The sequence below is a fragment of the Canis lupus genome, chromosome 36 (genome assembly GCF_048164855.1).
Source record: "Canis lupus baileyi chromosome 36, mCanLup2.hap1, whole genome shotgun sequence".
NCBI lineage: Eukaryota > Metazoa > Chordata > Mammalia > Carnivora > Canidae > Canis > Canis lupus.
In genome coordinates this window covers 3,159,585-3,185,297 of record NC_132873.1, presented here as the reverse complement: position 1 = coordinate 3,185,297, position 25,713 = coordinate 3,159,585, and the positions used below count along the sequence as shown (strand labels likewise).

Genomic DNA, 25,713 nt, shown 5'->3' with positions numbered 1-25,713 from the left:
AGACCCAGCAGTCATACTTTCATATGAATTAGCAGCACCTTAAAACCATGGCCTGGTCCAAATGGCAATCATGAGAAGAAACAGCCTTTTGAGTATCACGGCTCTCTCAGTAAATACGAGGAATCCAGGGGGGGAAAACTTAACTCTCTGATTATCCTATCCTCTGTTTATGTAAGTAGTTTATCTGGATATTTGGGAACCAATAAATTTCTGACAAGTGATTGTGCCTTTCCTATCAGAAATATGCCCACCTGCAAGGAAATCTCCAATTACAAGTATGAGATCTAGAACAAAGGGGGTGAGGGCACCTGGGTGGCTCAGTGGTTGAGCCTTCGGTTCGGGGGTCATCCCAGGGTCTTGGGATTGAGTTCCACATCAGGGTCCCTGCAGGGAGCCTGCTTCTCCCTTTGCCTGTGTCTCTGCCTCTCTCTCTCTCTCTCTCTCTGTCGCATGAATAAATAAATAAAATCTTTTTTTTTTTTAAAGAAGATTCAGAACAAAATGGGATAACCATACCATTTGTTTAAGTTTTCTAGTCGCCATATTGAGATCATATCTAGTGAGCGTAGGGGGTCAGGTAGCTTACAGGTCATGCACATGGCAGGATTTCATCCTTCCCCAGAGTCCTCAGTACTAGCCTATATAGGACTGGCTGCAACCCTGGTTATGATGGGACTGCTGCACATTACAGGTCACGTTTCTTTCTATGTCTCACTCTGTTGGGAACATGAGATGGTGTCTTGCTACACAGGCAAACACAGCATATCCATTTATATCACCACCAGTCTGTGTGCTCCTCAAGACAGCCAATGTCTTCACCATTTCCCAGGGTCTACCCTGATTCCCCGTTCAGAGCAAGCTCAACAAATGTTTCAGGAGCCAGCAAATGAATGAATCACTAGACAGAAAATGAACAAAATCCTCCGATGCATCTAAGGCCTGCTACCTACGGTGTGTGAATGAATACAGCCTTCCCGGAGCTAAAGCTGGAATACTCCAGACTCATTAGCATTAAGCTCTGGAAGGGAGTATCTCAATGTACCTAGTTTATTTATTTATTTTTTATTTTTTTTTAATTTATTTATGATAGTCACAGAGAGAGAGAGAGGCAGAGACACAGGCAGAGGGAGAAGCAGGCTCCATGAACCGGGAGCCCGACGTGGGATTCGATCCCGGGTCTCCAGGATCGCGCCCTGGGCCAAAGGCAGGCGCTAAACCACTGCGCCACCCAGGGATCCCAATGTACCTAGTTTATTTATTTTTTTATTTTTTATTTTTATTTTTATTTTTTTTTATCTTTATTTATTTTAATCTACGATAGTCACACACACAGAGAGAGAGAGAGGCAGAGACACAGGCAGAGGGAGAAGCAGGCTCCATGCACCGGGAGCCCGACGTGGGATTCAATCCCGGGTCTCCAGGATCGTGCCCTGCAGGCGCCAAACCGCTGCGCCACCCTGGGATCCCCCAATGTACCTAGTTTAAATCAAGTTTCCCTTTTCTAGAATTTAAAAATACTTTGGAAAAACTCAATAGGGCTACTTATCATATCTCAGTGGTTACTCCTGTTGGGAGGGACTAGTGGACTCTTTCATTTATTCAAAGGCACTTACTGAGTATTTGTCACCTGCTCTTGAAGACAGAGGGAAATGATTCATTTTGATGCTACCCTGGGTAACCGAAAAAGGAAAGGGCAGGAAATCAGAGGGAAGGAAAAGACTAAAGGAAGCTAAATATGGTGAACACAGGAGGTATAGAGTAGGCTTTCTGCTCGTGCTCATCATTTTTAGAGCTCCATTACCAGCCACGGTGGCTGGGAGCGTAAAATGTGGGCTCCATGGGGCACCCACCTGGCTCAGTTGATAGAGCATACGACTCTTCATATCAGGGTTGTAAGTTCGGGCCCCACTTTGGATGTAGAGATTACTTACAAATAAAATCTTAAACAAATAAATAAAATGAAAAAAAAAATGTGGGCCCTGTCAATCAAAGTTTTGTTAACCGAGGATTGGTTATTACAACTTTCTTTCCCCATCTTGGTTCCCGGGGATGATTTATTCAGGTTTAAAGCTGTGGAAAATTTTGTATCTGAACAAAAGTTAATTTTCACATTTTCAAAGGTAGGCTGGTATTTCCCTGAATAAGGCCTTTGCAGAACCACAGTTTTCCTTCACATTTTATTTTTATCATCAAAATTAAGACATCTTTCAATACAAATCAATCAAATGCTGAAGAGTATATAAAGAGAAATAAACGCCCTTCCTTTACATTTTTTTTTCTTCTTCGGAATTCACACATTAAAATCCCTCTCTGAAAAAAAAAATAAAATACAATAAAATCCTTCTCTGTCTCCAACAATGGGGCTAGCACGTCAAACTACTTTAAATTTCTCATGTTTGGGATGCCCTTCACATTTTAAATATAATTTAGTGGAAGAGATAATAGCTCTGCTACCAGAACCAAGAGTCAAATGCAATAATCCTTAACCTACAAATCCTTTACAGCAGCATTCAACAAAATTTTCTCTGTAAAGGGCTGGATGGAGAGTCAATATTTCAGGCTTTATGGGCCATATGTTCTCTCCAGCAACGATTCTACTCTTCACTGTACTGAGAAAGCAGTCAGAGACGAAGTGGAAATACCTGGATGTGACTGTGTCCCCAAGAAAATTGTATTTGTAAAACCTGGGGGCAGTTGAATTTGGTCTTCGGGCCATAGTTTGCCAACCCCAGCTACAGAGACTTTGTGGGGGGCAAAGTACCCTCCCCTCAAAAAGATGCTCAGAGGAAGCCTCAAAATTTGGCCCATTAATTCTAGGGACTTCCAGCACACTGAGCTATCTAGGCAGCTCCGTCCAGGAACCTCTGATTTACACCTTCATACAGCCCTGACTTCTAAGGTAGAAGTTACATCTACCTTCATGGACTCAGGAAGAAATAAAATATGTGAAATATTACGGCCTATTTCTTGAGTTTCTCAGTGCTCTGAAAGAAATGGGCACTGTATTTCCTGCCACGTGGATAAATTGAATGAACATCCATTTGCTTCACTGGTGTGAAATACTTTCTCTCTGGCACAGCAGGTGCTGGTGAAAGGTGCTACGATGGGTAATTATTATTTTCTGGTGGGATGTCAAGATGCATTCAGTTGACAAAAGTTTGACAGTATGAAGTCCCAAAGAAGCTCTTGCTAAATTACAGCAAAAGCAAAGGACTCTCATACCATATCATAGAATATCCTATCATGTGATATCATAAAAGGAATCTTGGTCTTCCTTAACCCATCATATGCACTATTTGGGGAAAAGACAAGCTTCCAGAGATAAAGCTCATACTAACCAGAGAAGCTGAGTGAATGTGACGTTTAGAAGAGAGATATTCTAGGTATAAGAGAAAATGCCAATAATTCTACAAATCTTACTGCTTCCCTCCCGTGTATCAGACTAAAGTATAATTCCTGCGTAATTTAGGGAACACACTTACTGGCTGATGTCGGGATTTAAAGTAGCCCCATTCAGGAAAGCCAATGTCAACACATCCCCATGAAATCTGTAGGAGCCTCACTTAATAACTCCATTGAAAAGGGACCAGCCAACACCGAGCCTCAAGTCCTAAATGCCTCCGATGTGAAGGAGGAGTTTGGTATGGCCCATTCCATAGAAAGTCAAGGTTAAACAAGTGCTCCCTATGTACCCCACCCCCAACTCATAAGTCCCATTAAAAGGACTTTTTTATTCTTAGAGAAAGCAGCTAGAATTTCAGCAAAAGATGAAAAGCAAAATGGTGGATGTTGTGATCACCGCAGCTTAGAAGTGGGGTCTGCGGAAGGGTTTAGATCCAAACAGACACGTGGTCTCACATGCCACATCAGCCTGAAACTGCTATTTCTTATAACAACTGTGCAAGTGCTAGCAGACTCTGCGAGCCAAGGGGAGAAAGAAATCAGATGAAAGTACCCATTATTGGGGCACCCGGGTGGCTCAGTTGGTTAAGCCTCCAACTCTTAACTTCGGCTCAGGTCATGAGCTCAGGGTCATGGGATCAAGCCCCGTGTGGGGATCCATGGAGCTCACTGGGGAGTCTGCTTGGGATTCTCTCTCTCCCTCTTCCCCTCCCCCCACTCACACGCATGCTCTCTCTAAATAAATAAAATCCTTAAAAAATATATCCATTATTAGGATAACTCTAAGATGCGCAACTTATGGATTTTAGACTTGGTAGCACTACCAGGAATTCTCTCGCTTGGCTTTTTCAATACCTGCAGCCTTCCTCCCTGAGGTCTCAGCTCAGATCCTATCTCCTCCCACCTGACTACTCCATGCAAAGTGAAATGCCCCCCTTTCCTCCACTGTGCACAATCGCATCATCTTGTCTTTTCTCCTTCTTGTGAGAATTTTCAGTCATCTTATTTATTGCTTCTATTCCCATTAGAAAAGAAATATTTTTCTTTTTCTGGTTCATGAGAGTCTCCCTAGCCCTTAGGAAGATGCCAAACATCCAGTAGATACTCATTAAGAGCCTGCTGGATAAATAAACGAATTCATGGACGATCCCTTAACCCATCCCAGCTCATTCCTCAGAAGCATCACCACCATACCACCATTGCACTTGTGTGTGTTATGAAAGCGTATTTAAAAAAAGAAAAAAGACAATCACAGGCTAGAAGGTTGAAAAAATTTAAGTCTGCAACCCAATCAACGAGATAGTTGATACAAAAACAAAGTAGCTGGGCTCCTGTAAAGAGTGGCTTCCAGAGCTATCACAGGCATTTAATACTTAACTGATTTTTAATCACCATTTTAAAATTCAATGTCTGAGCCATGAAATTAATTCTGGATGTGGAAAGAAACATTCCCCAAGAGCATGGGCAGAAACCTGACTCTGAAATGATCAATTTCTTCAAATGCTAGTACTGTCACCCTACAAAAATGCCAAGGCAACTGGTACAAGACAGATCTTCTGAGGAAGAGGCACCGTGGGTCTCAAGTTCCACTTCATAAGGCTTCATTAATCATGTACAACTTTTAGATTGTCAATAATACTCCAGGGCCTTAGCTGTAAAACCCTCCAACCCTTCAGATAAGCCTATGCTAATCTCTCTCCAGCTGAAAGACAGGCTGTAAAGGCAGAGTCAACAGTTGGGGTGTGTAGGTTTTGACAGAAATGAAGCCCATGCTTCCTCCCTGGACAGTTGTATATGTTGCCACCATTAATTGCTCTCTCTCTCTCCTGCTGCCGTGGGTTAGTTTACATCAAGACGGCTGCTCAGGGACCCCCCTTCTGAGATCGATGGACAGAGCATAACCTTTGCTCGTGGCAGTTTATGTGTTTTAATGATGAAGAGAGCCAAAGCATAACTGCCCATTATTAAAAAACAAAACCACTTGGAGGCATCAATCACTTATTGCTCCATGAAAAAATTCTTGGCTTCTTATCAAGATAGCTTCTTGCTGCAATTTTGCCACTACCTATTCTTCTGATGTATCTATTTTATCATCCTCCTGTCCAGGAACCTTCATCTTTTCTGGGTAAATTGAGGTTTGGGTTTATTTATTTTAAGATGACTAGTTTATGGCTGAAGTACTTTTTAAAGTAAACTCTCAGCCTTGAGGAAGCTGTAACATGGAAGACCGTGAAAAGTGATTTTTTTCTTTCACAACTAGCTTTAGAATTAGCTAGCCTGTGAATTGATGGATTCTTCTTGCAAAGCAGTTTTTCATACTTTATTTATCTGATTTAATCCTCATAATAAAATCTGATGAAAAGTATTTATTAGCCTCGGCAATCTAATGACCAAAACGAAGATAAGAGAAATTAAGCAAGTCGCCGGAATTAACACAACCCAAGTGTGCAAAGCTATGATGATCAGAATGCTTGATTCTGAGGCTATAAGGGCCCCTGTCAGAATGATATAAGCAATCTGAGGGAAAAAAAAAAAAAAAGCACAACTCTGAATTTTGGGGGGAATGTTCCTCACTTTCTCACCTCACCCTCAAGTCCACACATCTCCTAGCCTCCTTGTCTGTCATGCTGAAGTTTGCTGGCATTATTTCCTGGTTGCTGCGTGTGTCTTAAATGAGTTCCCCCTCTCTCTGGTAACTTCTCTCTCAATTCCACTGAAGAGGGTAATTAGGAGTTTTTGTTAAAGGCTTTCCCTGGCAGGGAGGACACAGGAGGACGGAGGGCATGGGGGGAATGGGGGGCAGTCGTATCTCTGCAATGAGACTCTTCTCTCCACTCACCTTCCGCTTAGCTGTAGATAGGACAGAGAACAAGAGTCAACCATGGGCGGAAAATCAAAATGCTGGTAGCAAAGAAGGTAACCAGTTCTCACCCCAGGGGATCTCAGCAAAATGTATAATTGACCCTGTTTCAAAGAAGCATGCTGTGCACAACCACTGTATGACTTCCATGAATAGTGTCAAAAATGTTATCCAGAAATGACAGTGCTCAGTTGCTAACAAGCCACTCTTAATTATTCATGGTGGTGGAAAAATTGCAACAACCTGGCTAAATAGCATTGGCAGATTAGTCAAGCCTTTCACTTGGGCATCCGTCGGTGTTCTTCAAACCTACGGATCTTCCAGGTAAATCCCCATGATACTATTAGTCCCTATAAAATGCCCACAGTGGACTGTGTATCTGTATGAAATGAGAAGTAGTTTGGAGGGTAAGGAGAAGGCTACAATAGCATTGCTTTAAGACAAGTAACTCTGGGCACCTGGGTGGCTCAGTCAGTTAAGCAGTTGACTCTTGATTTATGGCCTGGATCAGGATCTGAGAGTCCTGGGATGGAGCCCTGTGTCAGCCCACTCAGCAGGGAGTCCGCTTGAGGTTCTTTCTCTCCCTCTGCCCTTTGCCCTGTTTGTACTCTCTTTCTCTCTCTCAAAAAAATAAGTAAATCCTTTAAAAATAAATAAATACAAATAATTCTGTGAGATGATAGCTGATCCCTATTAAATATCCTGAAGCTTTCTAAAAATTTTACAACCAAATGGCAAGTGATCAGCCGGGGATCCATCCAAACCCTTCCAGCAAGCTTTGCTTGGTGATCTTTTTCCCTGTGTCCCTGTATTTGGACAAGAGTCATGCACTTGGGGTCTCCAGAGGTGCTTTTTTTTTTTTTTTCTATCAGTCGTTAAAATACGAAAGACAATCAGAAAGGAAAGGACAAGGATGTGAGTTACTTACTAGCTGATGTCAGACTCTGAACTATTGAGATCTAACCAAAGAAGTTTCTAAAAAGGGAACCTGTTGAGGACTGCATCCAAATCATTGAAATCTTTGATTATTCTTATCTGTTTGGTACGGTCCGAGGCAGCAGTCATATTAAGCAGCTTATCAGGGGATTACCAGGCAGCAACACCATACATTCTGAACTGAAAACCCTGTCACAGAATCTGGTAGGGTGTGGGGGTGGGGGTGTCTCAATCTGGGTTTTTATACCATGACAAATGGGATGTAGTATGAAATCACACCCTCACATTACAAATGTGATAAATGATATAAAATAACAGATTCCCCTGTAAATCTTGGATCCAAAGATTTTCATAAAAATATATTCACAAAAATGATTGATTACATGGATGATAAAATGTGATATAGTTAGAGATCAACCAATGGATCTTCTGAGACAATCCGATTAACAAAACTTTAGGAATCCCTGGCCTTTGTTCTCACTCTTGTACCAACTAGTCTCTCACTGGAGCTAAGTATACTCTCATTGATCCATTTCACAGAATGTCCTTCCTCCCATCATTATATTATTAGTTACCTGAAGCTCTAGAGCAAAAAGAGATATACGCTTTGGGGTGCAAAAAAAAAAAAAAAAAAAAAGTAGTTTCCTTGAAACCGAAGGCTGCCTTTTATGCTATGGTTTATACATCAAAGACTCATGCTAGACATCCCTCCCAAAGTCCCTTAGCCAGACTGTTAGGCATATAAATCTTTGGGGCAGAGAATTGAACTAAACATCAGTGGCGCCTTCAAGGGCTTGTTTGAAAATGGATGTGAGATTTCCAAAATTAAAGCACTTAAAAAAAAAAAAAAAAAAAAGTGTCTCTCTTCTCCTGACCTTGGAAACAAGTAAGGACGATGTTATTTTAATTTGCATTCAAATTTTAACAACACAGTCACACAGCACCACTGGGATCCACATTGGGTTTCCACTGAAGATTGCTCATCATTTCATTATGGTTCATTATGTTGATAACTGTCAGAAAGCATTAGAAGTGAGGGCTTTGAGTAATAGAACTGAAATGGTAATTTTAAAACAATACACTTTCTGGAGGAAATACGGTGGTGCACTAAATTCAATTAGAAAAGGCAAATGTAAAGACAAAGTAAGTGATGTTTGCTGCTTGGCGCTAAGCTATTTCAATTTCTCCATAACCCAAACCTGCAGAAAGCTTTTTCAAATCAGGACCTTTAGTCATAGATCTTGGTAAATTTGCCCTCATTAGCTAGAAGCTCCTCCAGTATGAATTGTCTTAAAAGCTACAAATTTGGAATATTTTAGGCCATGCCTAAGTATCAATCAATCACCCTTTGTTTGTTTGGCACAGCTGACTGAATTATTCAAGGCCGTTTACTTGGAGACAGATTTGTGGAGGCCCTTCAAGTTGGCAATCTAAAATAATAATCTCTTATTTACCGAGCGCTCCAATCAGGGAGGTTCTAATAAGTTTCATCCAACAAGTTAAACAAAGAGTACCCAAAAGCCCAAGGACAGATTTCCAATTGAAAAATACAGAAAACCGTCCTGGTAATGGTGCTCAGAAGTAAAGGTGGCAAAATAACAAATTAGTTATTGCTTTCTAGGTATACAAAGCCAATTTACTTCTATAAGGCATTTTTTTTTCTAGCGCATTTTGAAACACAATAAGGGGTTAGCAAGTTCCCTTAATTGTTATATTGGTTCAGTCTCCCAGTGCGGGGAATGAAGACCTTTCTCACTATAATCACTGAACAAGAAACTAAATAACTAAGGTAATCAAAGTCTTCCTGCTCAGGCATGCAGTTGACTTCTCCCAACACGGCTGATTGTCAGACCACATTCCTGACTCCAGAGAAAGGTAAGCGGAAGGTGAAAGAGACCTAGAGGGGAGGGCCTGGTTATTAGCAGAGTTAAAAGATGTTGATTTCATTAATAAAAATCACATCCAGGGGTGTCTGGGGGCCGGGGGTGGGGGGGCTCATTCGGTTGAGCGTCTGCCTTTGGCTCAGGTCATGACCCCAGGGTCCTGGGATTGAGTCCCACGTTGGGCTCCCTGCTCAGCAGGGAGTCTGCTTCTCCCTCTGCCTCTCCCCCTCTCTATGCACTCACTCGAGCTCTCTCTTTCTCTCTCTCATAAAGAAATAAAATCTTAAAAAAAAGAAATCACATTCAAATCCCTCCTAAGAAAGGACTCATGAAATCAAAATGTCTTCATCAGCTTAAATGGCATCCTTGTGTAGGGGGGGTCTTGGTGTCTGCCTCGCTGGTGGTGTCACAGAAACCCCGGTCACCTTTCTGGATGGATACATGTGTCTGAGGTGAGCGCTGACATCTCCACTCTCAGGCAGTAACCTGGTGGGGACTCGAGAAGAAAATACGAATAAACAAAACTCCATAGTGAGTGCATCTGATCGTGTCACTGTGAGCCAGCTTGGGTTTTCTTCTGGGAGACAAAGAAGTATTCCATTTTCATCAAGGGAAGAATGTTCACAATCCTTGAACTATCTTCCTAGAGTCCCCGCTCAGCCAAAGAACAGCCACGGGAAAGAGGGTCTCCGTCTCTCGCCAACCGTCAGGAAGGATGTGTATCCTTGCCTCCTGAGGACGGTCCACAGACCAGCAGCATCGGCAGCCTCTGGGCACTTGTCAGAGATGCAGAACACCAGGCCCGCCTTCTGCTAAACCAGCCCCCCCACCCCAGACGACTTCCATGATATTTCTACACTCATTCATACTTAAGGTGCATTTTTCAGACCCTCTGTTCTTTTTTTTTTAATTTTTTAAAAATTTTTATTTATTTATGATAGTCAGAGAGAGAGAGAGGCAGAGACATGGGCAGAGGGAGAAGCAGGCTCCATGCAGGGAGCCTGAGATGGGACTAGATCCCAGGTCCCCAGGATCATGCCCTGGGCCAAAGGCAGGCGCCAAACCACTGCGCCACCCAGGGATCCCCCCAGACCCTCTGTTCTAACTGGTGTGGATTATTCCCTTGAAAATATTCACGATGCTTCTCTGGAAGCACTGCTGACTCCTCAGGTAGCCGTTTCCATTAACCCTAATCCAGAAGCTCCAAGAGAAGTCCTCCCAAAGATCAAGTTTATTTACTATGCAATTAATTCTTCGGAGTTCTCAAGCCGTGTGGATGGGTATGAAGAACTTCCTGGGGGTTTCCTTCTAAATTAGCTGGTGCTGCTTGCATTCACCTGGTCTAATCGTTCTCCAAGTGAACAAAACCCTGATTTTACGAACCAGTGGAGCAGAGTCTCTCTTTGGCTAGAAGAATGAGTCTCGGAGAGTGTGTTTTATTTCTTCATTAGTGTGCCGTCACAGTGAGCGATCACTGAACGCGGGGCTGCATGAGAATGCTGGGGTCAAAGATAGCATAATGAACAAAGAAGGTGCCTGATTATCATGGCTGTCAGCACCAGGGAATTGGGTTTGTCACCTGGCTTAACCAACTGGGAAGAACTGATTAAAGGCTGGAATCAGTTTGAAAGGATCCCTGATGTTTACGTTCCTTTCCATCCCCCACATTTTGCCAAAAGAATCCCATAGATGGAGCTGGGGGCCAGGCGAGGGGAAGAGCTTCCCTCACTCTGTCAGGTGATTTGACCAAGAGGTTCTTTGAGAAGCTCCCACTGGCTTCTCCCTTGACATGCCTACTGAGCGCCGTCCAACAGAACCCTCAGCGACGGCAGACATCCTCTCGGGCAGGGGCCGCCCAGGTGGTCACCACTAGCCGCACGTGCCTATGGAGGCTTGGGACATGGCAAGCGTAGGTGAGAAACTGAAATTTTAAACTTGGTGTGAGTCATTCTAAACTTCTAGAGCCACATGCGCCTGGTGACCAAGGTGGTGGACAACGCTGGACGGGAGAAATCTAGACCGAACCGCACGCTGGAAGCTAGACTAGATTGTAATTCTGCTGCTTCACTTACCAGTAGACCTATGAGCAGAATATGGTCACCTCCCTGTCTATCCCTGTCTCAGTGGAGATCTTAAGAGGCTTCTGTAGTTAACGTTTATTACTTTTCTTTAAAAAAGATGAAGGGGATCCCTGGGTGGCTCGGTGGTTTAGCGCCTGCCTTTGGCCCAGGGTGCGATCCTGGAGTCCCGGGATCGAGTCCCGCATCAGGCTCCTGTCATGGAGCCTGCTTCTCCCTCCTCCTGTGTCTCTGCCTCTCTCTCTGTCTATCATAAATAATAAATAAATATATATTTTTAAAAAATAAATAAAAAATAAAAAAATGAAGAACTTAAAAATAATCTCTGTACAGAAGTGATCTCAATTTTGCCTTTACCGTACAATTATGGGGGCAACTTTTAAAAATACTTGATGCCTGAGTCCCATCCCCCAGAGATTGTGGAGTGCTCTGTGGCCACAGGGTAATTCAATTGCACAGTCAAATGAGAAAAGCACCCCAGAAAGGTAGTCAGACACCCCGGTCATGTGCTGTGGAGCTAGTCTGGGGGAGGCAGTGACCAGCTGGCGATCTAAGAAGGGAACACACATTTGCTAGGTTCGTACCATGGGCCAGACCTTTACAAATATTTTCTTATTTAACTCTATTTTTTTTTAAGATTTTATTTATTCCTGAGAGACACACAGAGAGAGAGGCAGAGACACAGGCAGAGGGAGGAGCAAGCTCCCTGTGGGGAAACCAATGTGGGATTCGATCTCAGGACCCTGGAATCATGACCTGAGTCAAAGGCAGATGCTCAACCACTGAGCCACCCAGGGGCCCCTTATTTAACTCTTCAAACAACCCTGCAGGTAGACCGTGAGAATCCCGTTTGACAGATGAGTAAGCTGAGGCGTGGAGCAGCTTAACCACCTCAGAACTTTGTGTTGTTAACAGCCATGGGCTTCCTCTTAACTCCAGTCGGAGGGATGCAATAAACATTGGAATAACACAAACAGCTTGAGTCAGCGAAGTGTAGGTGGAGTTCCAAGAGAATGGAGCAGGAGAAAAAAGATCACCCATCGCTTTGGTATTTTCATGGACCTTTTATCAATGGCACAAAAAGCTCCCAGTCTTCCTCTCTTAATGTTACTGAAAGCAATCTGTGAAAAATCCAAAAGTTACTCCAGTTCTTAAACTTTTGGGTGCACCTGATTGCTGAAATCCATACTTTTTTTTTTTTTCACGTGTATCCTCAAGATAAAGCCAACCATTTATTGCTACACAAACATGAAAATTTCAAGGGCTCAGCTTCTACACTTATACACACGGCAAAGCATTCCGGTGACCCAGACAGGTGGCGACCTTTGGGGTCTTCCGAAACTCTTGTGTAGCAAGCGGCAGTAGTTAGGTGATTGGCCCATGGCCCTGGAAGGCTGGCCGATAGATTGGAGTCACGAAACTCAAAATACTAGGAGCAAGAGCCAGGCCATCTTGCCACCAAAGATGAATTTTATGAGGTTCGTAACACAGTCAAGCCCCAACCTGGGGGAGGCTCTATCGGGACGAAAAGCAGGCGGTGGACCGCACACCGTAAGTTCCAGACACCACCACGCTGTCCGTCCCCAGTCCTGCCCTCTGAGTTTGTTGCCATGCCCTAAAATCCCACACCTGGACCAACGTTGGCAGTTAGTGTAACACAGGAGGAGACTGACCATTACCCTAACCACACATCGTGGGATATAGGATGAGGATCCTTGGCAAAGAACAAGTCTGGCACCTGAGCTTGTCACACATCCGTGGCCATCCAAAGTACTTGTTCTACGGAAGCAAGAGAAAATGAGAAAAATCTGTGCCCAGTATGCTAAGCTGGCCCTGGGATACTCCTTCCTTCTGGAGGAAGTTTGTGTTTGACGTGGGGGAGTGGGCAAGACAGCCTGCCGGGGTCAGGGACCATGTGAGCCTTCTGGTTGTCCGACTCTATCACCAGGCTGGGGGGAGCCTTGGGCATGTTCCTTAACATCTCGGAGCTGGCAGTTACCTTGTCTATCAATGAAGATAATGTCTATTTTCTAGATTTGTGATTATGCGAGCCCTGCGATAAGGTTTCCTGAAAGTGCCGGATACGTTACCCAGGCATCACTATAAAATGGTTCTTAATGCTGCTGTCCTCGTGTCCTCTCTGGCTAGGAAAGAAGCTCTGGAGGGTGCGATCTCAGCACGAATTGGGGATGGATCTGAAATCTCCTCCCAGTCCCTTTAAAGGTGAAGCCTGAGCTAGACAATGGCCTCACGGCTGGCCCTCACCGGAAAAATACTTCTATTTGGAGGGATGTTGGCTTCGGGCCAGCCAAGATGGAATTTCTAAATAGAGAACAAAACAGTAATAGTCATAGACACAGCAAAAGCTAAAATATATTGAGTAGCATCACCTTGCGCGTTTATATACCATGTAACCAACACGAGGGGGCTCAGCACCAACGACCCTGGAGGGGGTACTATTATTATTAACCCTGCAGATGAGGAAATGGGAGGCCGAAATGTAAGAGACTACACGGTCCTCCAGCTCCTAACTGGGTGAGCCGGAAAACAAAGCCCAACCCGAGGGAGCCCCGTGTGCCAGGCCCTCAGCACCATCCCTCCCAACACTGACTCACCCACTGGAAACACCACGGGTGGAACACCGGGCCCCGCCTCTCCCTGTCCTGGTCAAGGTCACAGCCACCGTGGGGGCTGTGAAGCCCAATGTGCACAGGAAAGAAACGGCATCACTAGGAGGCCCGTCCGGAGAACGTGCAGGGACGGATTCCCCTGCTGCCCTGCGTACAAGGAGCCAACCCCACCCGTGCCCTAGCCCCGCACTTATTGAGCACCTATCATTAAATAGGCATTTATGAGGATCCGGGCCTAAGTGTTATGAACACAAAACTATGAGGAAAGAAGGAAGAAGGGTAATGACAACGCAAGCCATGACATCAGTGCCCAGAACTGAAACCACGGCCCACGCGCCATCCATCCGCGGCACCCTGCCCCCGACCTGTTCCCTCGCGGCTCTAAGCTTCCCCAAGACTCCCTGATGAGGCGGGGAAGCCACTGTGAGCGCCCACCTCCGCTCTAACCGCCCAGCCGCACGGCCCAGATCGCTCGGATCGCTCCACCGCTCGGCGGGCAGCCGGGCATCCCGAGGCCACCGGGGCGGCGGCAGGGACCCTGGCTTCTCATAGGCCTTGCCCCTCGGACCCCGCGGGGCTGACCTGGGCCGGGGCCCTGCAGCCTCGAAGAAACAGGACAGAAGCACATGACTTACGGGTGCAGGGCATGGAGGCGGCGTCGTTGTCGGCTCTGAAAAAGCCTCGGTCACAGGTACACGATGTGGCTCCTTCCCAGACCGAATAGCTGTGGGGCGGGCACTTGGCACAGGCCGCATCCGTGGAGAGGGCCTTGTAATACCCAATTTTGCAGGCTGCAGGGAAGAAGAAAAAACAAAGACAAAAAAAAAAAAAAAAAGTAAGACCACGGCTAAGAGAGGAAACCAAATGTCACCTCCTTGATTCGGAAGAGGCGAGACATGTCTGTTAAGTGCTAGCGGTCACCCGGCTGCGGAGGCAGCTCAAGCACCAAAGGCATCGATTATTTACGCTCACCCTTTAAAGTCATCGCGCTCCCGGTCAGGTGGCAAGGAGCCTTATGGAAGAGATTCCTGAAAACCAATGGTATCAGTAAAATTACAGGTGGGCGTACGGAGCGGAGCGCCTCCCGCGTGCAGCTACGCGGCTGATGTGCGCAGCACCGTCCCAGCCCGCAGCACCTGTTGCCCGGGCCCTGTGGAGGCCCTCCCTGAGGAGGACCAGTGCTGAACCGGAAATCCTTGGTACCGGACCATGCATCAGGGGAATGTCAGGGACCAGCTTTGACCCAAGTGTTCTGCCCACGAAGCCCATACTCTGGGCTACACGCTATGGAGTCGGAGAGCCTGGTCTGGACCCAACAGTTGGAAGCATACCCTAGTCCTAAAAAATCACTGGTGATTATTTCCCAATCACAGGGATAGGCCAACAAAGGCAACGAAGCATGAAAGTAAAGAGTTGGTGAGACACATGTCACAATTTCAAGAGAAAGTAATATAAAGACCCAACTGCAGATTCTGGAATCTAATATGCTAAGTTTTTTTTTTTTTTTTTAAGATCAGCAGATATTTTATGTTTATTTTTGAATCAATAAAACCCTCCGGTTTTTCCCTGTCTCCATTTTTTTCAACACCCACCCCCTGTCCTCCTCATGTGTGCACACCCTAAGTGGCTGCCGCAGAGAGCATGGGCCATATAGTTCTTTATGCACCTGACGAGCTTTCCATGACTTCATCTTCGCAAACATCACACTGACACCAAGAGCTGCTTTTACTAATGTGGAAAATCTCCATAATCCTGTGAAACCCCACAATAAAAAATAATTAATAGGGCCTTGCTCGCCCCTTTTTCTCCCCTATGCCACTCACTGTCACCTCCCAAATCTGTCTCAACCTGAAATAAAAGTTGACCAACACCATCAGTATTAAGCCCACAGCGACAAGGCCATCCAAAACAAAGTTTCTCCGTTAAGACCAGAGGTTTAAACAAAAAAAAAAAAAGAAGAAGGTGACAACTCACAATCTTTCCAATATGATTCACTTTCCGTTTTCTCCATTTATCTCATCCTGAGGATGTTCCTAAACGATCAAAAATACCAGCTGGGAGAAGGACCCATCAGGCATTTTCCATGAGCCTGGCCACCAAAGGAGACGGACCATTTTACTGGAAGGAGTCAATAAGAAAAAGAGATCCATGAAACTGCTTGATTCTTTGAGATAGAGCCACATTCCCTTGTCTCATTACTCATCCATGAAGCATCTGTATGGCTTCCAGTTGAAGTCTGTTCCTCCCTCTTGCATATCCGGTTGGTATTTTCTTAATCATGCTCTTGTAATGGCAAGCGGAAAGGGAGTTGAGCAGAAGCTCCAGAGAGGCACAGTTACTTCACTATTACTAACTCCAGTTGTTTATGGAATTTCCTTTAACGAGCCAAAACTTTATGATGTGTGGAGCCCCGACAATAAAAGCGCTCAGAGATCAATCTCTCCCTTATTTGCCTTCGTCTTTCACTGGACCGGAGCATCTTAGAAAAACAAGTGGCTCCCATGACTGAGATTTATGTGTCTCGAGCTTATACGCATCACATCATTAGGTACGGTTCAACATGCAAGGTGCTCTTTGGTCATGCCTAAGATGGCCCTAGGGTTTCGATTAAAATCAGAAACACCAGCTTTGGGAGGCAGATGCACGGAGGGTCAAGTTTGTCCTTCCCACTTCAAACACGAGTCCCTGAACTCAGAAACAAACCCACTGGGACCTGTCTGTCACTCAGTCACAGCCAACAAAGGCCAAGTTGTAAAAACCTGGTGTTGGGTTTGGTGGGGCTAGGACTGCCGAGGAGTCATAAATTGCTCTTATTTTTTCACGTCTGGATATTGGGAGAACATTCTCTACGTTCCTGATGAAACTTATGTACCTCTATTCCGTCAGACATCAAGATCTAAAATCTCACAATGGGAGTGGAAGACTGACAAGCAAAATTGGCCCACGATTGATTCGTCGCAACATGGAAATGGAGCACGTTCAAAAGTTGTAAGGAAGAGGAAAAGCAGAGTGTTGCTACTTCCTCAACTTCTGAGCTGATCGGACTACTTCCAGCTAAAAAATTAAATTCATCATTCACAAAAGTCAAATTACAGGATGTCTTGAATTGCTGTAAGTCAAAAATTGGTTGTATGTTTGTGTTGATTTAAGGAAAAAAGGAGACGGCAATTTTATATGTTTTTCTCCATGTCCCCGAAGCTGCCATGAGTGTGTTAGCACGAGTACGTGTGAATTCATTTGGGGAATATGGAGTTTTATACCTATTTGGAAAATGGAAGGCTGCCGTTCTTTAAATACCCTACTTTTACTCGTTTCCTCTGCTTTTACAAGTGCAAGCAAAAATACAAAATTGTCATTGCGCTATTCTCAGCAACTCTTGCTGCCCTTAGCATACTCCTTTGTCTTCGACTACATTAAAACCACGTGATTAATATTTCAGGATTCTTAGCAAGGAACTCTCAAATATAGTAGTAGTTTTTCGTGTACACGGCCGCTTGGCCGCCTACCTTCAAGATGACCTACTAAATTGATGGTAGAAGTACATTTTTTGCTCATGTGGTTCACGGCCTTCCAGCATTTGGCACCTGAATGTGTAAGTATGTCCCACATTTACTCCTTCCTCGCTTATTTGCATCTTAAAATTTTCACTACATCTTTCATTCTAAACAAAATCCCCATGCGAGGTGCATTTGGTAGAGCAAACATTGACATGTGTTGTGATTTCCCAGCATTCTCCCGGGGGTGCCAACTACCTCACTCTACTCTGTTATGGTAATGGCCTGGTGAGCAAGTCCACAGTGAGTCAGACTCTACCCCGGGGAGGGCGTGCGACTGCTTCTGCCCCCTTGCCAGAGTATAGCACGAAGGCGCACCTTCTTTGGCCTTTCAAATACGTCATTGTGGGAAGATGAGTTCACAGGTGCAGAGCAAACTTTGAATTCATGTCCTTTAGCTTCGCCTTAATTAGTCCTTTCTGCTGAGTTTAAATGAGAAGATACATGAGGGCAGGAAGAGGGAGAAAAATTATTTTTTTTTCTTTCATCGGCTCACCCAGGACCACAGTGAGGTACACTTTAGGAGAGTTTTTGTAGAAGTTTCCCTGTGGAATATTTAAACATCATAATTTCTGGTTAAATAGAAAACCAAAAATGTTCTTCACGTTATGTGGTGTCTTCAGGATTTCTCGGTGCAGGGAGGACTTCCAGGAGGTGTAATGCCCAATCTAAGCAGCTAGTTAAACCGACTCTTTAAAAATATTGTGTATGGAAGTTATGGTCACTTTCCTCCTTTTTTTTTTTCCAGAAATAAAGAAAGACTGTCTTTATAGTTCATTTTTCAGCAATTTTGGTTTGTAAAAGTAGCTCATAACCACAGCAAAAGTGATGACCTATCAAGCATTCCTTGAGCATTTACGGTGTTTTTCTGCATGACTTTATTTAAGCTCCACAACAACCCTGTGAGCCTGAGGCTTTATCACTATTCCCATTTTGCAAGTGAAGAAACTGAGGGTTTTACGTAACTTGCCTGAGGTCACACAGTTGAGCGTCAGCATCTAACCTCAGCTCACGTTTTTTTTTTTTTAAGTTTTTTTTTTTGTTGTTTGTTTGTTTTTTTGTACGCACTTCTTTGGGTCGCACTGACACTGATATAATTGAGTACAAAAGAACTGAGAATGGTCCCAACTTTCATTGTTCCCTACAGTCCACCCCGTGGTCGTCTGCACCCCCCACGCTTTGCAGTCTGCGACCCAGTTTCCAATTCAAGGCTCTCAGAGCTGTGCTGGCCAGGAAGATGGCTAATTGATGCCACAGGCAGCTCCTGAGCACTTGAGATGTGGCTGGTCCAAATTGAGACAGGCTGTGAGTGAAAAATACATACTGGGTTTCAAAGAGTATTGCAAGAGGAAGTGTCTTATTAAGAATTTTTATATCGATTATATATTGAAGCAATAATAAAGCAGGTGTATCAAGTTAAAAAATGTATCAGTAAATTTAATTTTACCTTTTAGAGTTCACTTTTTTTTTAATGTGATTACTCAAAATAATCTGAATGGCTTGCATTATACTTCTGCAGGGCAGCGCCACTCTCAAGTGAACCATATTAAGGCCCTTGTGGAAGCACGCAGGTGCAGAGGGACTCCTGCAAATGGTAGGTGCCAAAAGTGTGGGGGCTTGAGTCACAATCACCTGAGTGCCCTAATAAAAGTGGCCGAGGTGAGAACTGGATTTGTGTCTATTTAGTGCTGCTCTCAGCTATCTAGCTAATTCGGAAAAACCTAATAGGGGCTAATGTACTAGCAAATAGACACCAAGAGTTAAAAATTAACTTCCTGGGTAACAAATTTGCATTTTAATCCAGAGTCCCCTAGAAGGTCTAAACTGAAATTCCAGCAGTGGCTCTCTCAGGGGAGAGTTGAACCTCTTATGCAAACTAGTAGCTGTCTCTGGGGAACCTCTTGGCTCTGGGGAGTCTGTGGGTCCCTCCAAGCTCTTCATATAGGTATGACATTAGGCCCGCGCTTCCAAGCTGGCTCTATGGGAACTTCGACTTGCGTGTGCTGGCTACCCAGTAGATTCGGTGGGTTTGGGAATCTACTTTAGAAGTATGAGTCACTTTTAAAGGGCATTACCGAATCAGTTCTCTGATTAATCATTCACTTGCTAGACTATTATATGAATAATTTAAGAAAAATTGATGGGAAAGGAAAACAATCTGCCAAATAGGTTTCTGCTCTGAAGTTTTTATCACAACACACAAGCCCCAGCCATCTTTGGGGAAGCTGTGAACATGAACAGATTTCCCACGGTACAGATGGGAAGACTTCACCATAAAGGTGAAGGATATGCCCCAGGCGGGGTTGGTTTTCTAACCTAGGCAGTATGGCTGGGATTACTATGCTTATGGGTGAGGATGGGCAGGGACATTGTTTATAGAGAAATGGGGCTCGCCTTTCCACTAGCAAAACATGGCCAAACGCTGGAAAATTCACATGGTCCAACTCATCTTCATTCCACAACTGGTTTGACTGATATACGATGAGACTATTTGAACATTGAGTTTTTGAAGGAAACTTAAAAATCATCTAGTCCAGGGATTGGCAAATATTTCTGTAAAGAGCCAGATAGTTAAATACTTTAGGCTTAAGAGTCATACCAAGACTATTAAGAAGGTACTTACTTATAAGAGAAAAATCTAACAAATTTTCTTTAATTTTTTTATTGATGGAATTCAAAATATAATAGTAATAAAAAAGTCCTTTTTTTAAAAAAAAAAAAAGCAGGTTTAATCATGATAAAAATGAAATTGTTATCTGGGGAGATAACATTTTGCTTAGTTAGATTTCAAAGAAAATGTTCCATATTATCAAATTGATTGCAAATGCCGTCTGTAAAAAGCATTCTTAGCTCTCAGCCCATACAAAAACAGGTGGCAGGCCTGAGGGCCAAACTTTGCCGATACTTGATCTAGTCCAACATACTCGTTTTTGAGATGAATGACTTGCCGGTAGTTCCTTCTAGAGCATTCCAGGACTAAGTCTGGAATCCGAGGTACCGTAGTCTCTGTGACCCTGCAAGGCCTCCCTTAGTTTTGCACAGTGAAGCTTAATTAAAAAACAAAACAAACAACAAAAAAATACTTTCTATTGCTGCAAGACAGTCAACTTTCCATCAACCACTCTCCTGGAAAACTGATTTGACTCAGTATTATTATTAAGTAAATCCACTTTTAAGTTAATTTTCTTGGTTAAACGATGTAGCCTGATTTGGGAGACATTCCTCCTCCATTTGGGGGGCAAATATATCTCTTAGACTATTGGAGTTTTTGCCATTAAACATTATGATTGATTTTAACATCACATTGTTTTAAGGTTTTATTTCCTGGGAATCTTGAGCTTGAATTGCGGACCTCCTCTGTACAGGAAAAGAGTGCCGTTAATTTTTCCTTTCTGAGCCCCTAAAACTAAAAGAGCAATCGAGATACTTTGCACTTATGATGTCTGTGGATAAATGCTGCCTTAACCTTCTGCCAGTGAAGATGGGTTTACTCCCCACCCAACTGGAGGATATGCGTAGGCAGAGGAGGTTCAAACACTTTAGAAGAGATTACCGGTCTCTTAGGCCATTCCCCCTGGGGCCTACCCTCTAGTTTGGGAGACCAGCTGATTTAAAAGGGGTGAGGCATCAAAGTGCAGATGACCTGAGCCCAAATCCAAATTCGGCTGGGATGCTGAGCTTCAATTCCCAGCAGCCGTCACTCTCAGACTTTAACATATATCAGAATGATTTCGAGGTCTTGTATAAAGATCAATTGCTGGACTCCAATCCAACTTTTGGATTGTCCGATGGGGCCCAAGAATTTGCTATCCTTACAAATTTCCAGATCGGTGACAATACTGCTGGTCCTGGCACCGCACTTTGAGAACCGCTGCCCATCTGTAAACAGACCCATCTCTAAGCAAAAACATCAAAACACAGTTTATCTCAAATGAGGTAGAAGTATCTCATCCTCTTCCAATACAAATGCTACAGGGAATGAAAACGGCTTAATTACTTTGGGGGGGCGGGGGGAGGGCTAATTATTATGGGGGAGGGTATGGCATATTCTCTGCCATCGCCTAAACCAATGGAAACTTAAAAGAATGAATGACTTCCTTATGAAATTGAAATTATTCTTCAAACCAGTATAATTGCTCCTTGTAATAATCCCCAACTTCATAGAACAGAGCCTATTGTGGATTGTCTTTATAAAAATGGACTAACCTGGGGGGGCCTGGCTGGCTCAGTCGGTAGGGCCAGTGACTCTTGATCTCGGGATTGTGAGTTCCAGCCCCACACTGAGGGTAGAGATTACTTAGAAATAAAAAGAACCTTTAAGAAATGAATTAATCCAAAATCCAAAAGAAACTTATTAATTAGAACTATCTCAAATAAGCAGTTTTCTTCTAATACCGGTACTATGATCACTGTTTCTTCTGATACTGTGCTTCAGAACTACTGAAAGGAATGCTCCATTTGTGTTTGTTTGATTTTAGAACTGTCTTCTGTTATCTGGATGGTAAGTGCAGGATGGTAAAAACAGGTGTTTGGGGGTTTTCTTCTTATTGTTTTTTTTTTTTTATTTTTTAAATTATTAAATAGTGGATCAATGATTTAGAGATCTTTTATATACTCTGGAGAAAACACTTTCTGAAAGACAGTTGTTCTGGCTCTGAAAGACCAGAAAATGAAGTTTATCCCACTCATGCCAAGATACACTTCCTCTACCAAACAACTGAGTAAAACCTAAAAGATCCACAGAACTGAAGACTCTGCCCTGATGCTGGTGACTTTTGGTCTTCATTCTCCTGGGGATATTATTTTGAAGTGGCTTTTGGGGAGATGGTGAAAACAAAGTTTCAGATAAAATGAAAATATTTTTTTTAGGTTTACTGTAATCAAGTTTATAAAAGAATAGACTGGAGATCTGTTTCGGATGGTATTTGGATGATATTTAGGACAGAGATGTTTCATGATCATCAACAACAAGATCGTAAGCGAAAGTAAAGAATGACAAAGGCAGAAAGTAACGCAAAAACAAATCACTGGTTATTTTTTTAATGTCACATTTCTCCTCACTGTCCCATTTCCTTTTAGACTGTGGAGTAATTTATAGCAGGGGACAGAATGGGAAAGGCACGCACTTGGGTCCAGAGTTACGTGGCCCTGGATTTGGTCTTTGCCTTGCCATCATCAGACGTGTGAATTAGGACTTTACCCACTCTGACTTCAACATTGTCCTCTATGGGGGCTTGGTGTGATGATGGAATCAAACAACAGGGAGAAGTGAAGTTGGGGGCCTAGCCTCTATCAGCGATGCCCTAAAAAGGTCACGTGTTATCACCACAGTGTCATGTGGCTGGCCTGCACCAGATGAGAGGGTGGATAATCCATGTATTTTACATAGTACCGGAGACTATTTCTAAAACACTGCAAGAGGGACATCTGGGGGGCTCAGCGGTTGGGCACCTGCCTTCGGTTCAGGTCGTGATCCCGGGGTCCTGGAATCGGTCCCACATCGGGCTCCCCGCAAGGAGCTTGCTTCTCCTTCTGCCTGTGTCTTTGCCTATCTCTCTGTGTCTCTCATGAATAAATAAATAAAATCTTTCAGAAAAAATAAAACACTGTAAGATAACACACCCATATCAGTTCACTTCCCCTGCTCACATGATATAGCAAACTTGAGAGTGACTTCTCGCTCATAGCATCTGCAGCTTATTTAGTGACTGCAGGTAAGATCAGTCATTGGGTAAAAATACATTCTTATTAAAAAATATGTAGACACATTTTAAGAACAAAATAAATAACTGGGTTGTGTTTTCAAGGTTTCTTCTCTCCCCTGATAGTTTATGATCCAGACCGTCTCTTCCAGCAAACCACAGTTCTGTCCTATTCTCTACATTCCATCTCCTGCTATTGTTTCCACTCTTACTTGGGAACTAGCTTTCATAAAAACAGACAAAGGGAAAAAAAAAAAATGACCGAAAAATCTATGCCGAAAATTGACTTGCTCTTTCAAGAACAGAATGCAGTATCATCCCATAAATAGGTGGGTAATTCTAAAATGTCAGATGTAGATGGTTTTTGCAGAAGATGCAGTAAATCCTCAGGAAGGAAGTTCACATAAAGCTTGCTCAATTTGAATTAACTCCATAAAAATTATTGAGCACAAACAAGAAGAATGTAAGGGAGAAATAACTTGTTATTTCCCCTGCTTGCCCGGAAAACAGACAATCTAATTATATGAGGTGCTATTTCTTTTTGGTGAATCTGGAAGGAGTCAACTTGAGCTGTAACAGAAGCTCCAAAGTAGACCAAAGTCCAATTAAACATGGAATTAATTAGTGGATGCCGCACACAAACAAGACCTCATTCTATTGTCAGGAACTCTGCTCGGCCCTCCTCCAGACAGATGGGAATGAAGATCCTTGGTTGTCATCTTTGTACCTGCAACTCTTGGCTGGTACGCCTGGGGCTCTCCCTCCTGGGGGAATTTTTAAGGGCTCTGGCAAAGGCAATCAGGCTCCCAAATACAGATGTAAGTCACTTGAGTGATAGATAAAGTGAAGGGCGGCTTTGGGATTTTTGAAAAAGACATCAACTATTCTGTTTGTTCTAAACAGAGGTTGCCACCAGATTTCATCACGGTGCAGTCAGACACTTTTACTTAGTTTGATCATGACAATTCCACCCAAGATGGAGTTACTGGGAATTTACAGTGGGTCACAATAGAGCCAATAGAAACCAATTATTTCAGCTTGATAGGAGATGACAATTTTAAAATAGAAGGCAGCACAGCAAACTGCTGCTTGCCATGATTTCTGTAATCACAATAATTTCTTTTTTAATATGTAGTTTGTTAAATAAAGAGTCTTTATTCCTACTCTAAAGCCTTGTTCTTATTCTCCCACTTAGGGCACTGAAAATTTTCTGTGTGAAAAAAAAAAAAAAGAAAAGAAAAAAGAAATCACAGATTTTAATATTGCCTCCAAAAACAATTAATTCAGGGAAACCATGTAATCCCTAGAGAAACTCTACAAACTTCGTATATTTCCCCTTTATCTCCTACCTGAACTTCGCACATCGATGACCCTGACTTTCTCCAGTAAACATTGAGATTGGGGAAACGTTAACTTGATTTTGTTTTCAATTTATCAATCCTACTGAAGATATAAATTCAAGTATATTCAGCAGAACTCAAATGAATGACTTATCATTATATTTCAAGGTCATGACAAAATTTAAGCTTATCAGCTCTTCTAATACATTAAAGCAAACAAATGGACGCTAAAAACACACATGACCACACTATAAAGAAAAACAATCAAGAGAGACCAATACATTAAGATGAGCTAAATGCAGAAAGCGTTTAGTCATGTTTTTAAAAACACCTCATCTCTGCCTCAAATTTGAATATAAAATTACTGAAAATAGAAAGGAACACTCTTGAAAGATTTAAATAAGCCCTGCCACATAAACTATTAATCCTCACCACGGATAGTACATCATTCACAGCGATGACATGCAAATCCGAAGCCATTAACACCGAACTTGATTACCCGTGACATTTCAGAGAGGGCCAGGCGTTTTGATGAGTTCCTATTGTCTTCTTCACCCTTTGATATTTGGGGTCCATAAAGACCAGTGGCTCATTACATATCCACTGATTACAAATACCAGGTCAAGGCGCTGAGTAAGGAAGCAGCTGGTCCTCACTCCCACACCTGACACTACCCCCATCTGCATTTAATACAGAGTCGGTGTGATTAGCATTATCATGTACAAACTTCCCCCGTGGAGAGGCATGTGCATGTATTCACTTGGCCACTCATGTTTTAGTAAATATCCACTAAGCCTTTATATAATAACAGTGGAAGAAGCAATGCGGGTGAATGCTTACTGAGCACATACTAAGCGCTACAGGGCAACCAATGTGCTCCTGCCTTCAGGACCACTGCTCAGCCCCACATCTTAAGGAACATTCGTTCCCCAGCAGAGGCACCTGCAGACCATCATGCGGTTCTTCCCTACGCATCCAACCCAGGCCACCTGCTAGTAGAAGGAACATTGTAGAAAAATGACATCTGAACGAGTAAGCGACCCCTACGTGGAATATTCCCGAAGAAAAAGGCGTTAGCCAGGAAGCTTACCCCAGGGGTTGAAATGCCAGTGACTCCCAACCGGCAGCAAACCCATGTGGTGGGCACTCTAGGGACCCACCAGGCTGACTTAGACGAGGACCCTCTTTTTACAAAGATCAGAGCCCGACTGGAGAGAGAAGTGCTTCCCTCCACGGACAGCCTGTTCCTTGCTCATTTTCTCCATTTAAAAGTAAAGGTGGTAAAGAAGAGCGGGAAAGAATGAAATATGTCCTGAAGGCAGGGCCAG

General features: G+C 43.5%; 1 protein-coding gene across 5 annotated transcripts in view; it reads right to left on the bottom strand.

Moving 5' to 3' along the window:
- EPHA4 (EPH receptor A4) overlaps window positions 1–25,713 on the bottom strand; it is a 143,237-nt gene that overhangs the window by 64,221 nt on the left and 53,303 nt on the right. For all 5 annotated transcript variants that reach the window (XM_072813157.1, XM_072813161.1, XM_072813158.1 and 2 more), the window contains exon 4: window positions 14,425–14,580. In XM_072813157.1, coding sequence (XP_072669258.1) covers window positions 14,425–14,580 — 156 coding nt within the window. The remainder of the gene's footprint in view (window positions 1–14,424; window positions 14,581–25,713) is intronic.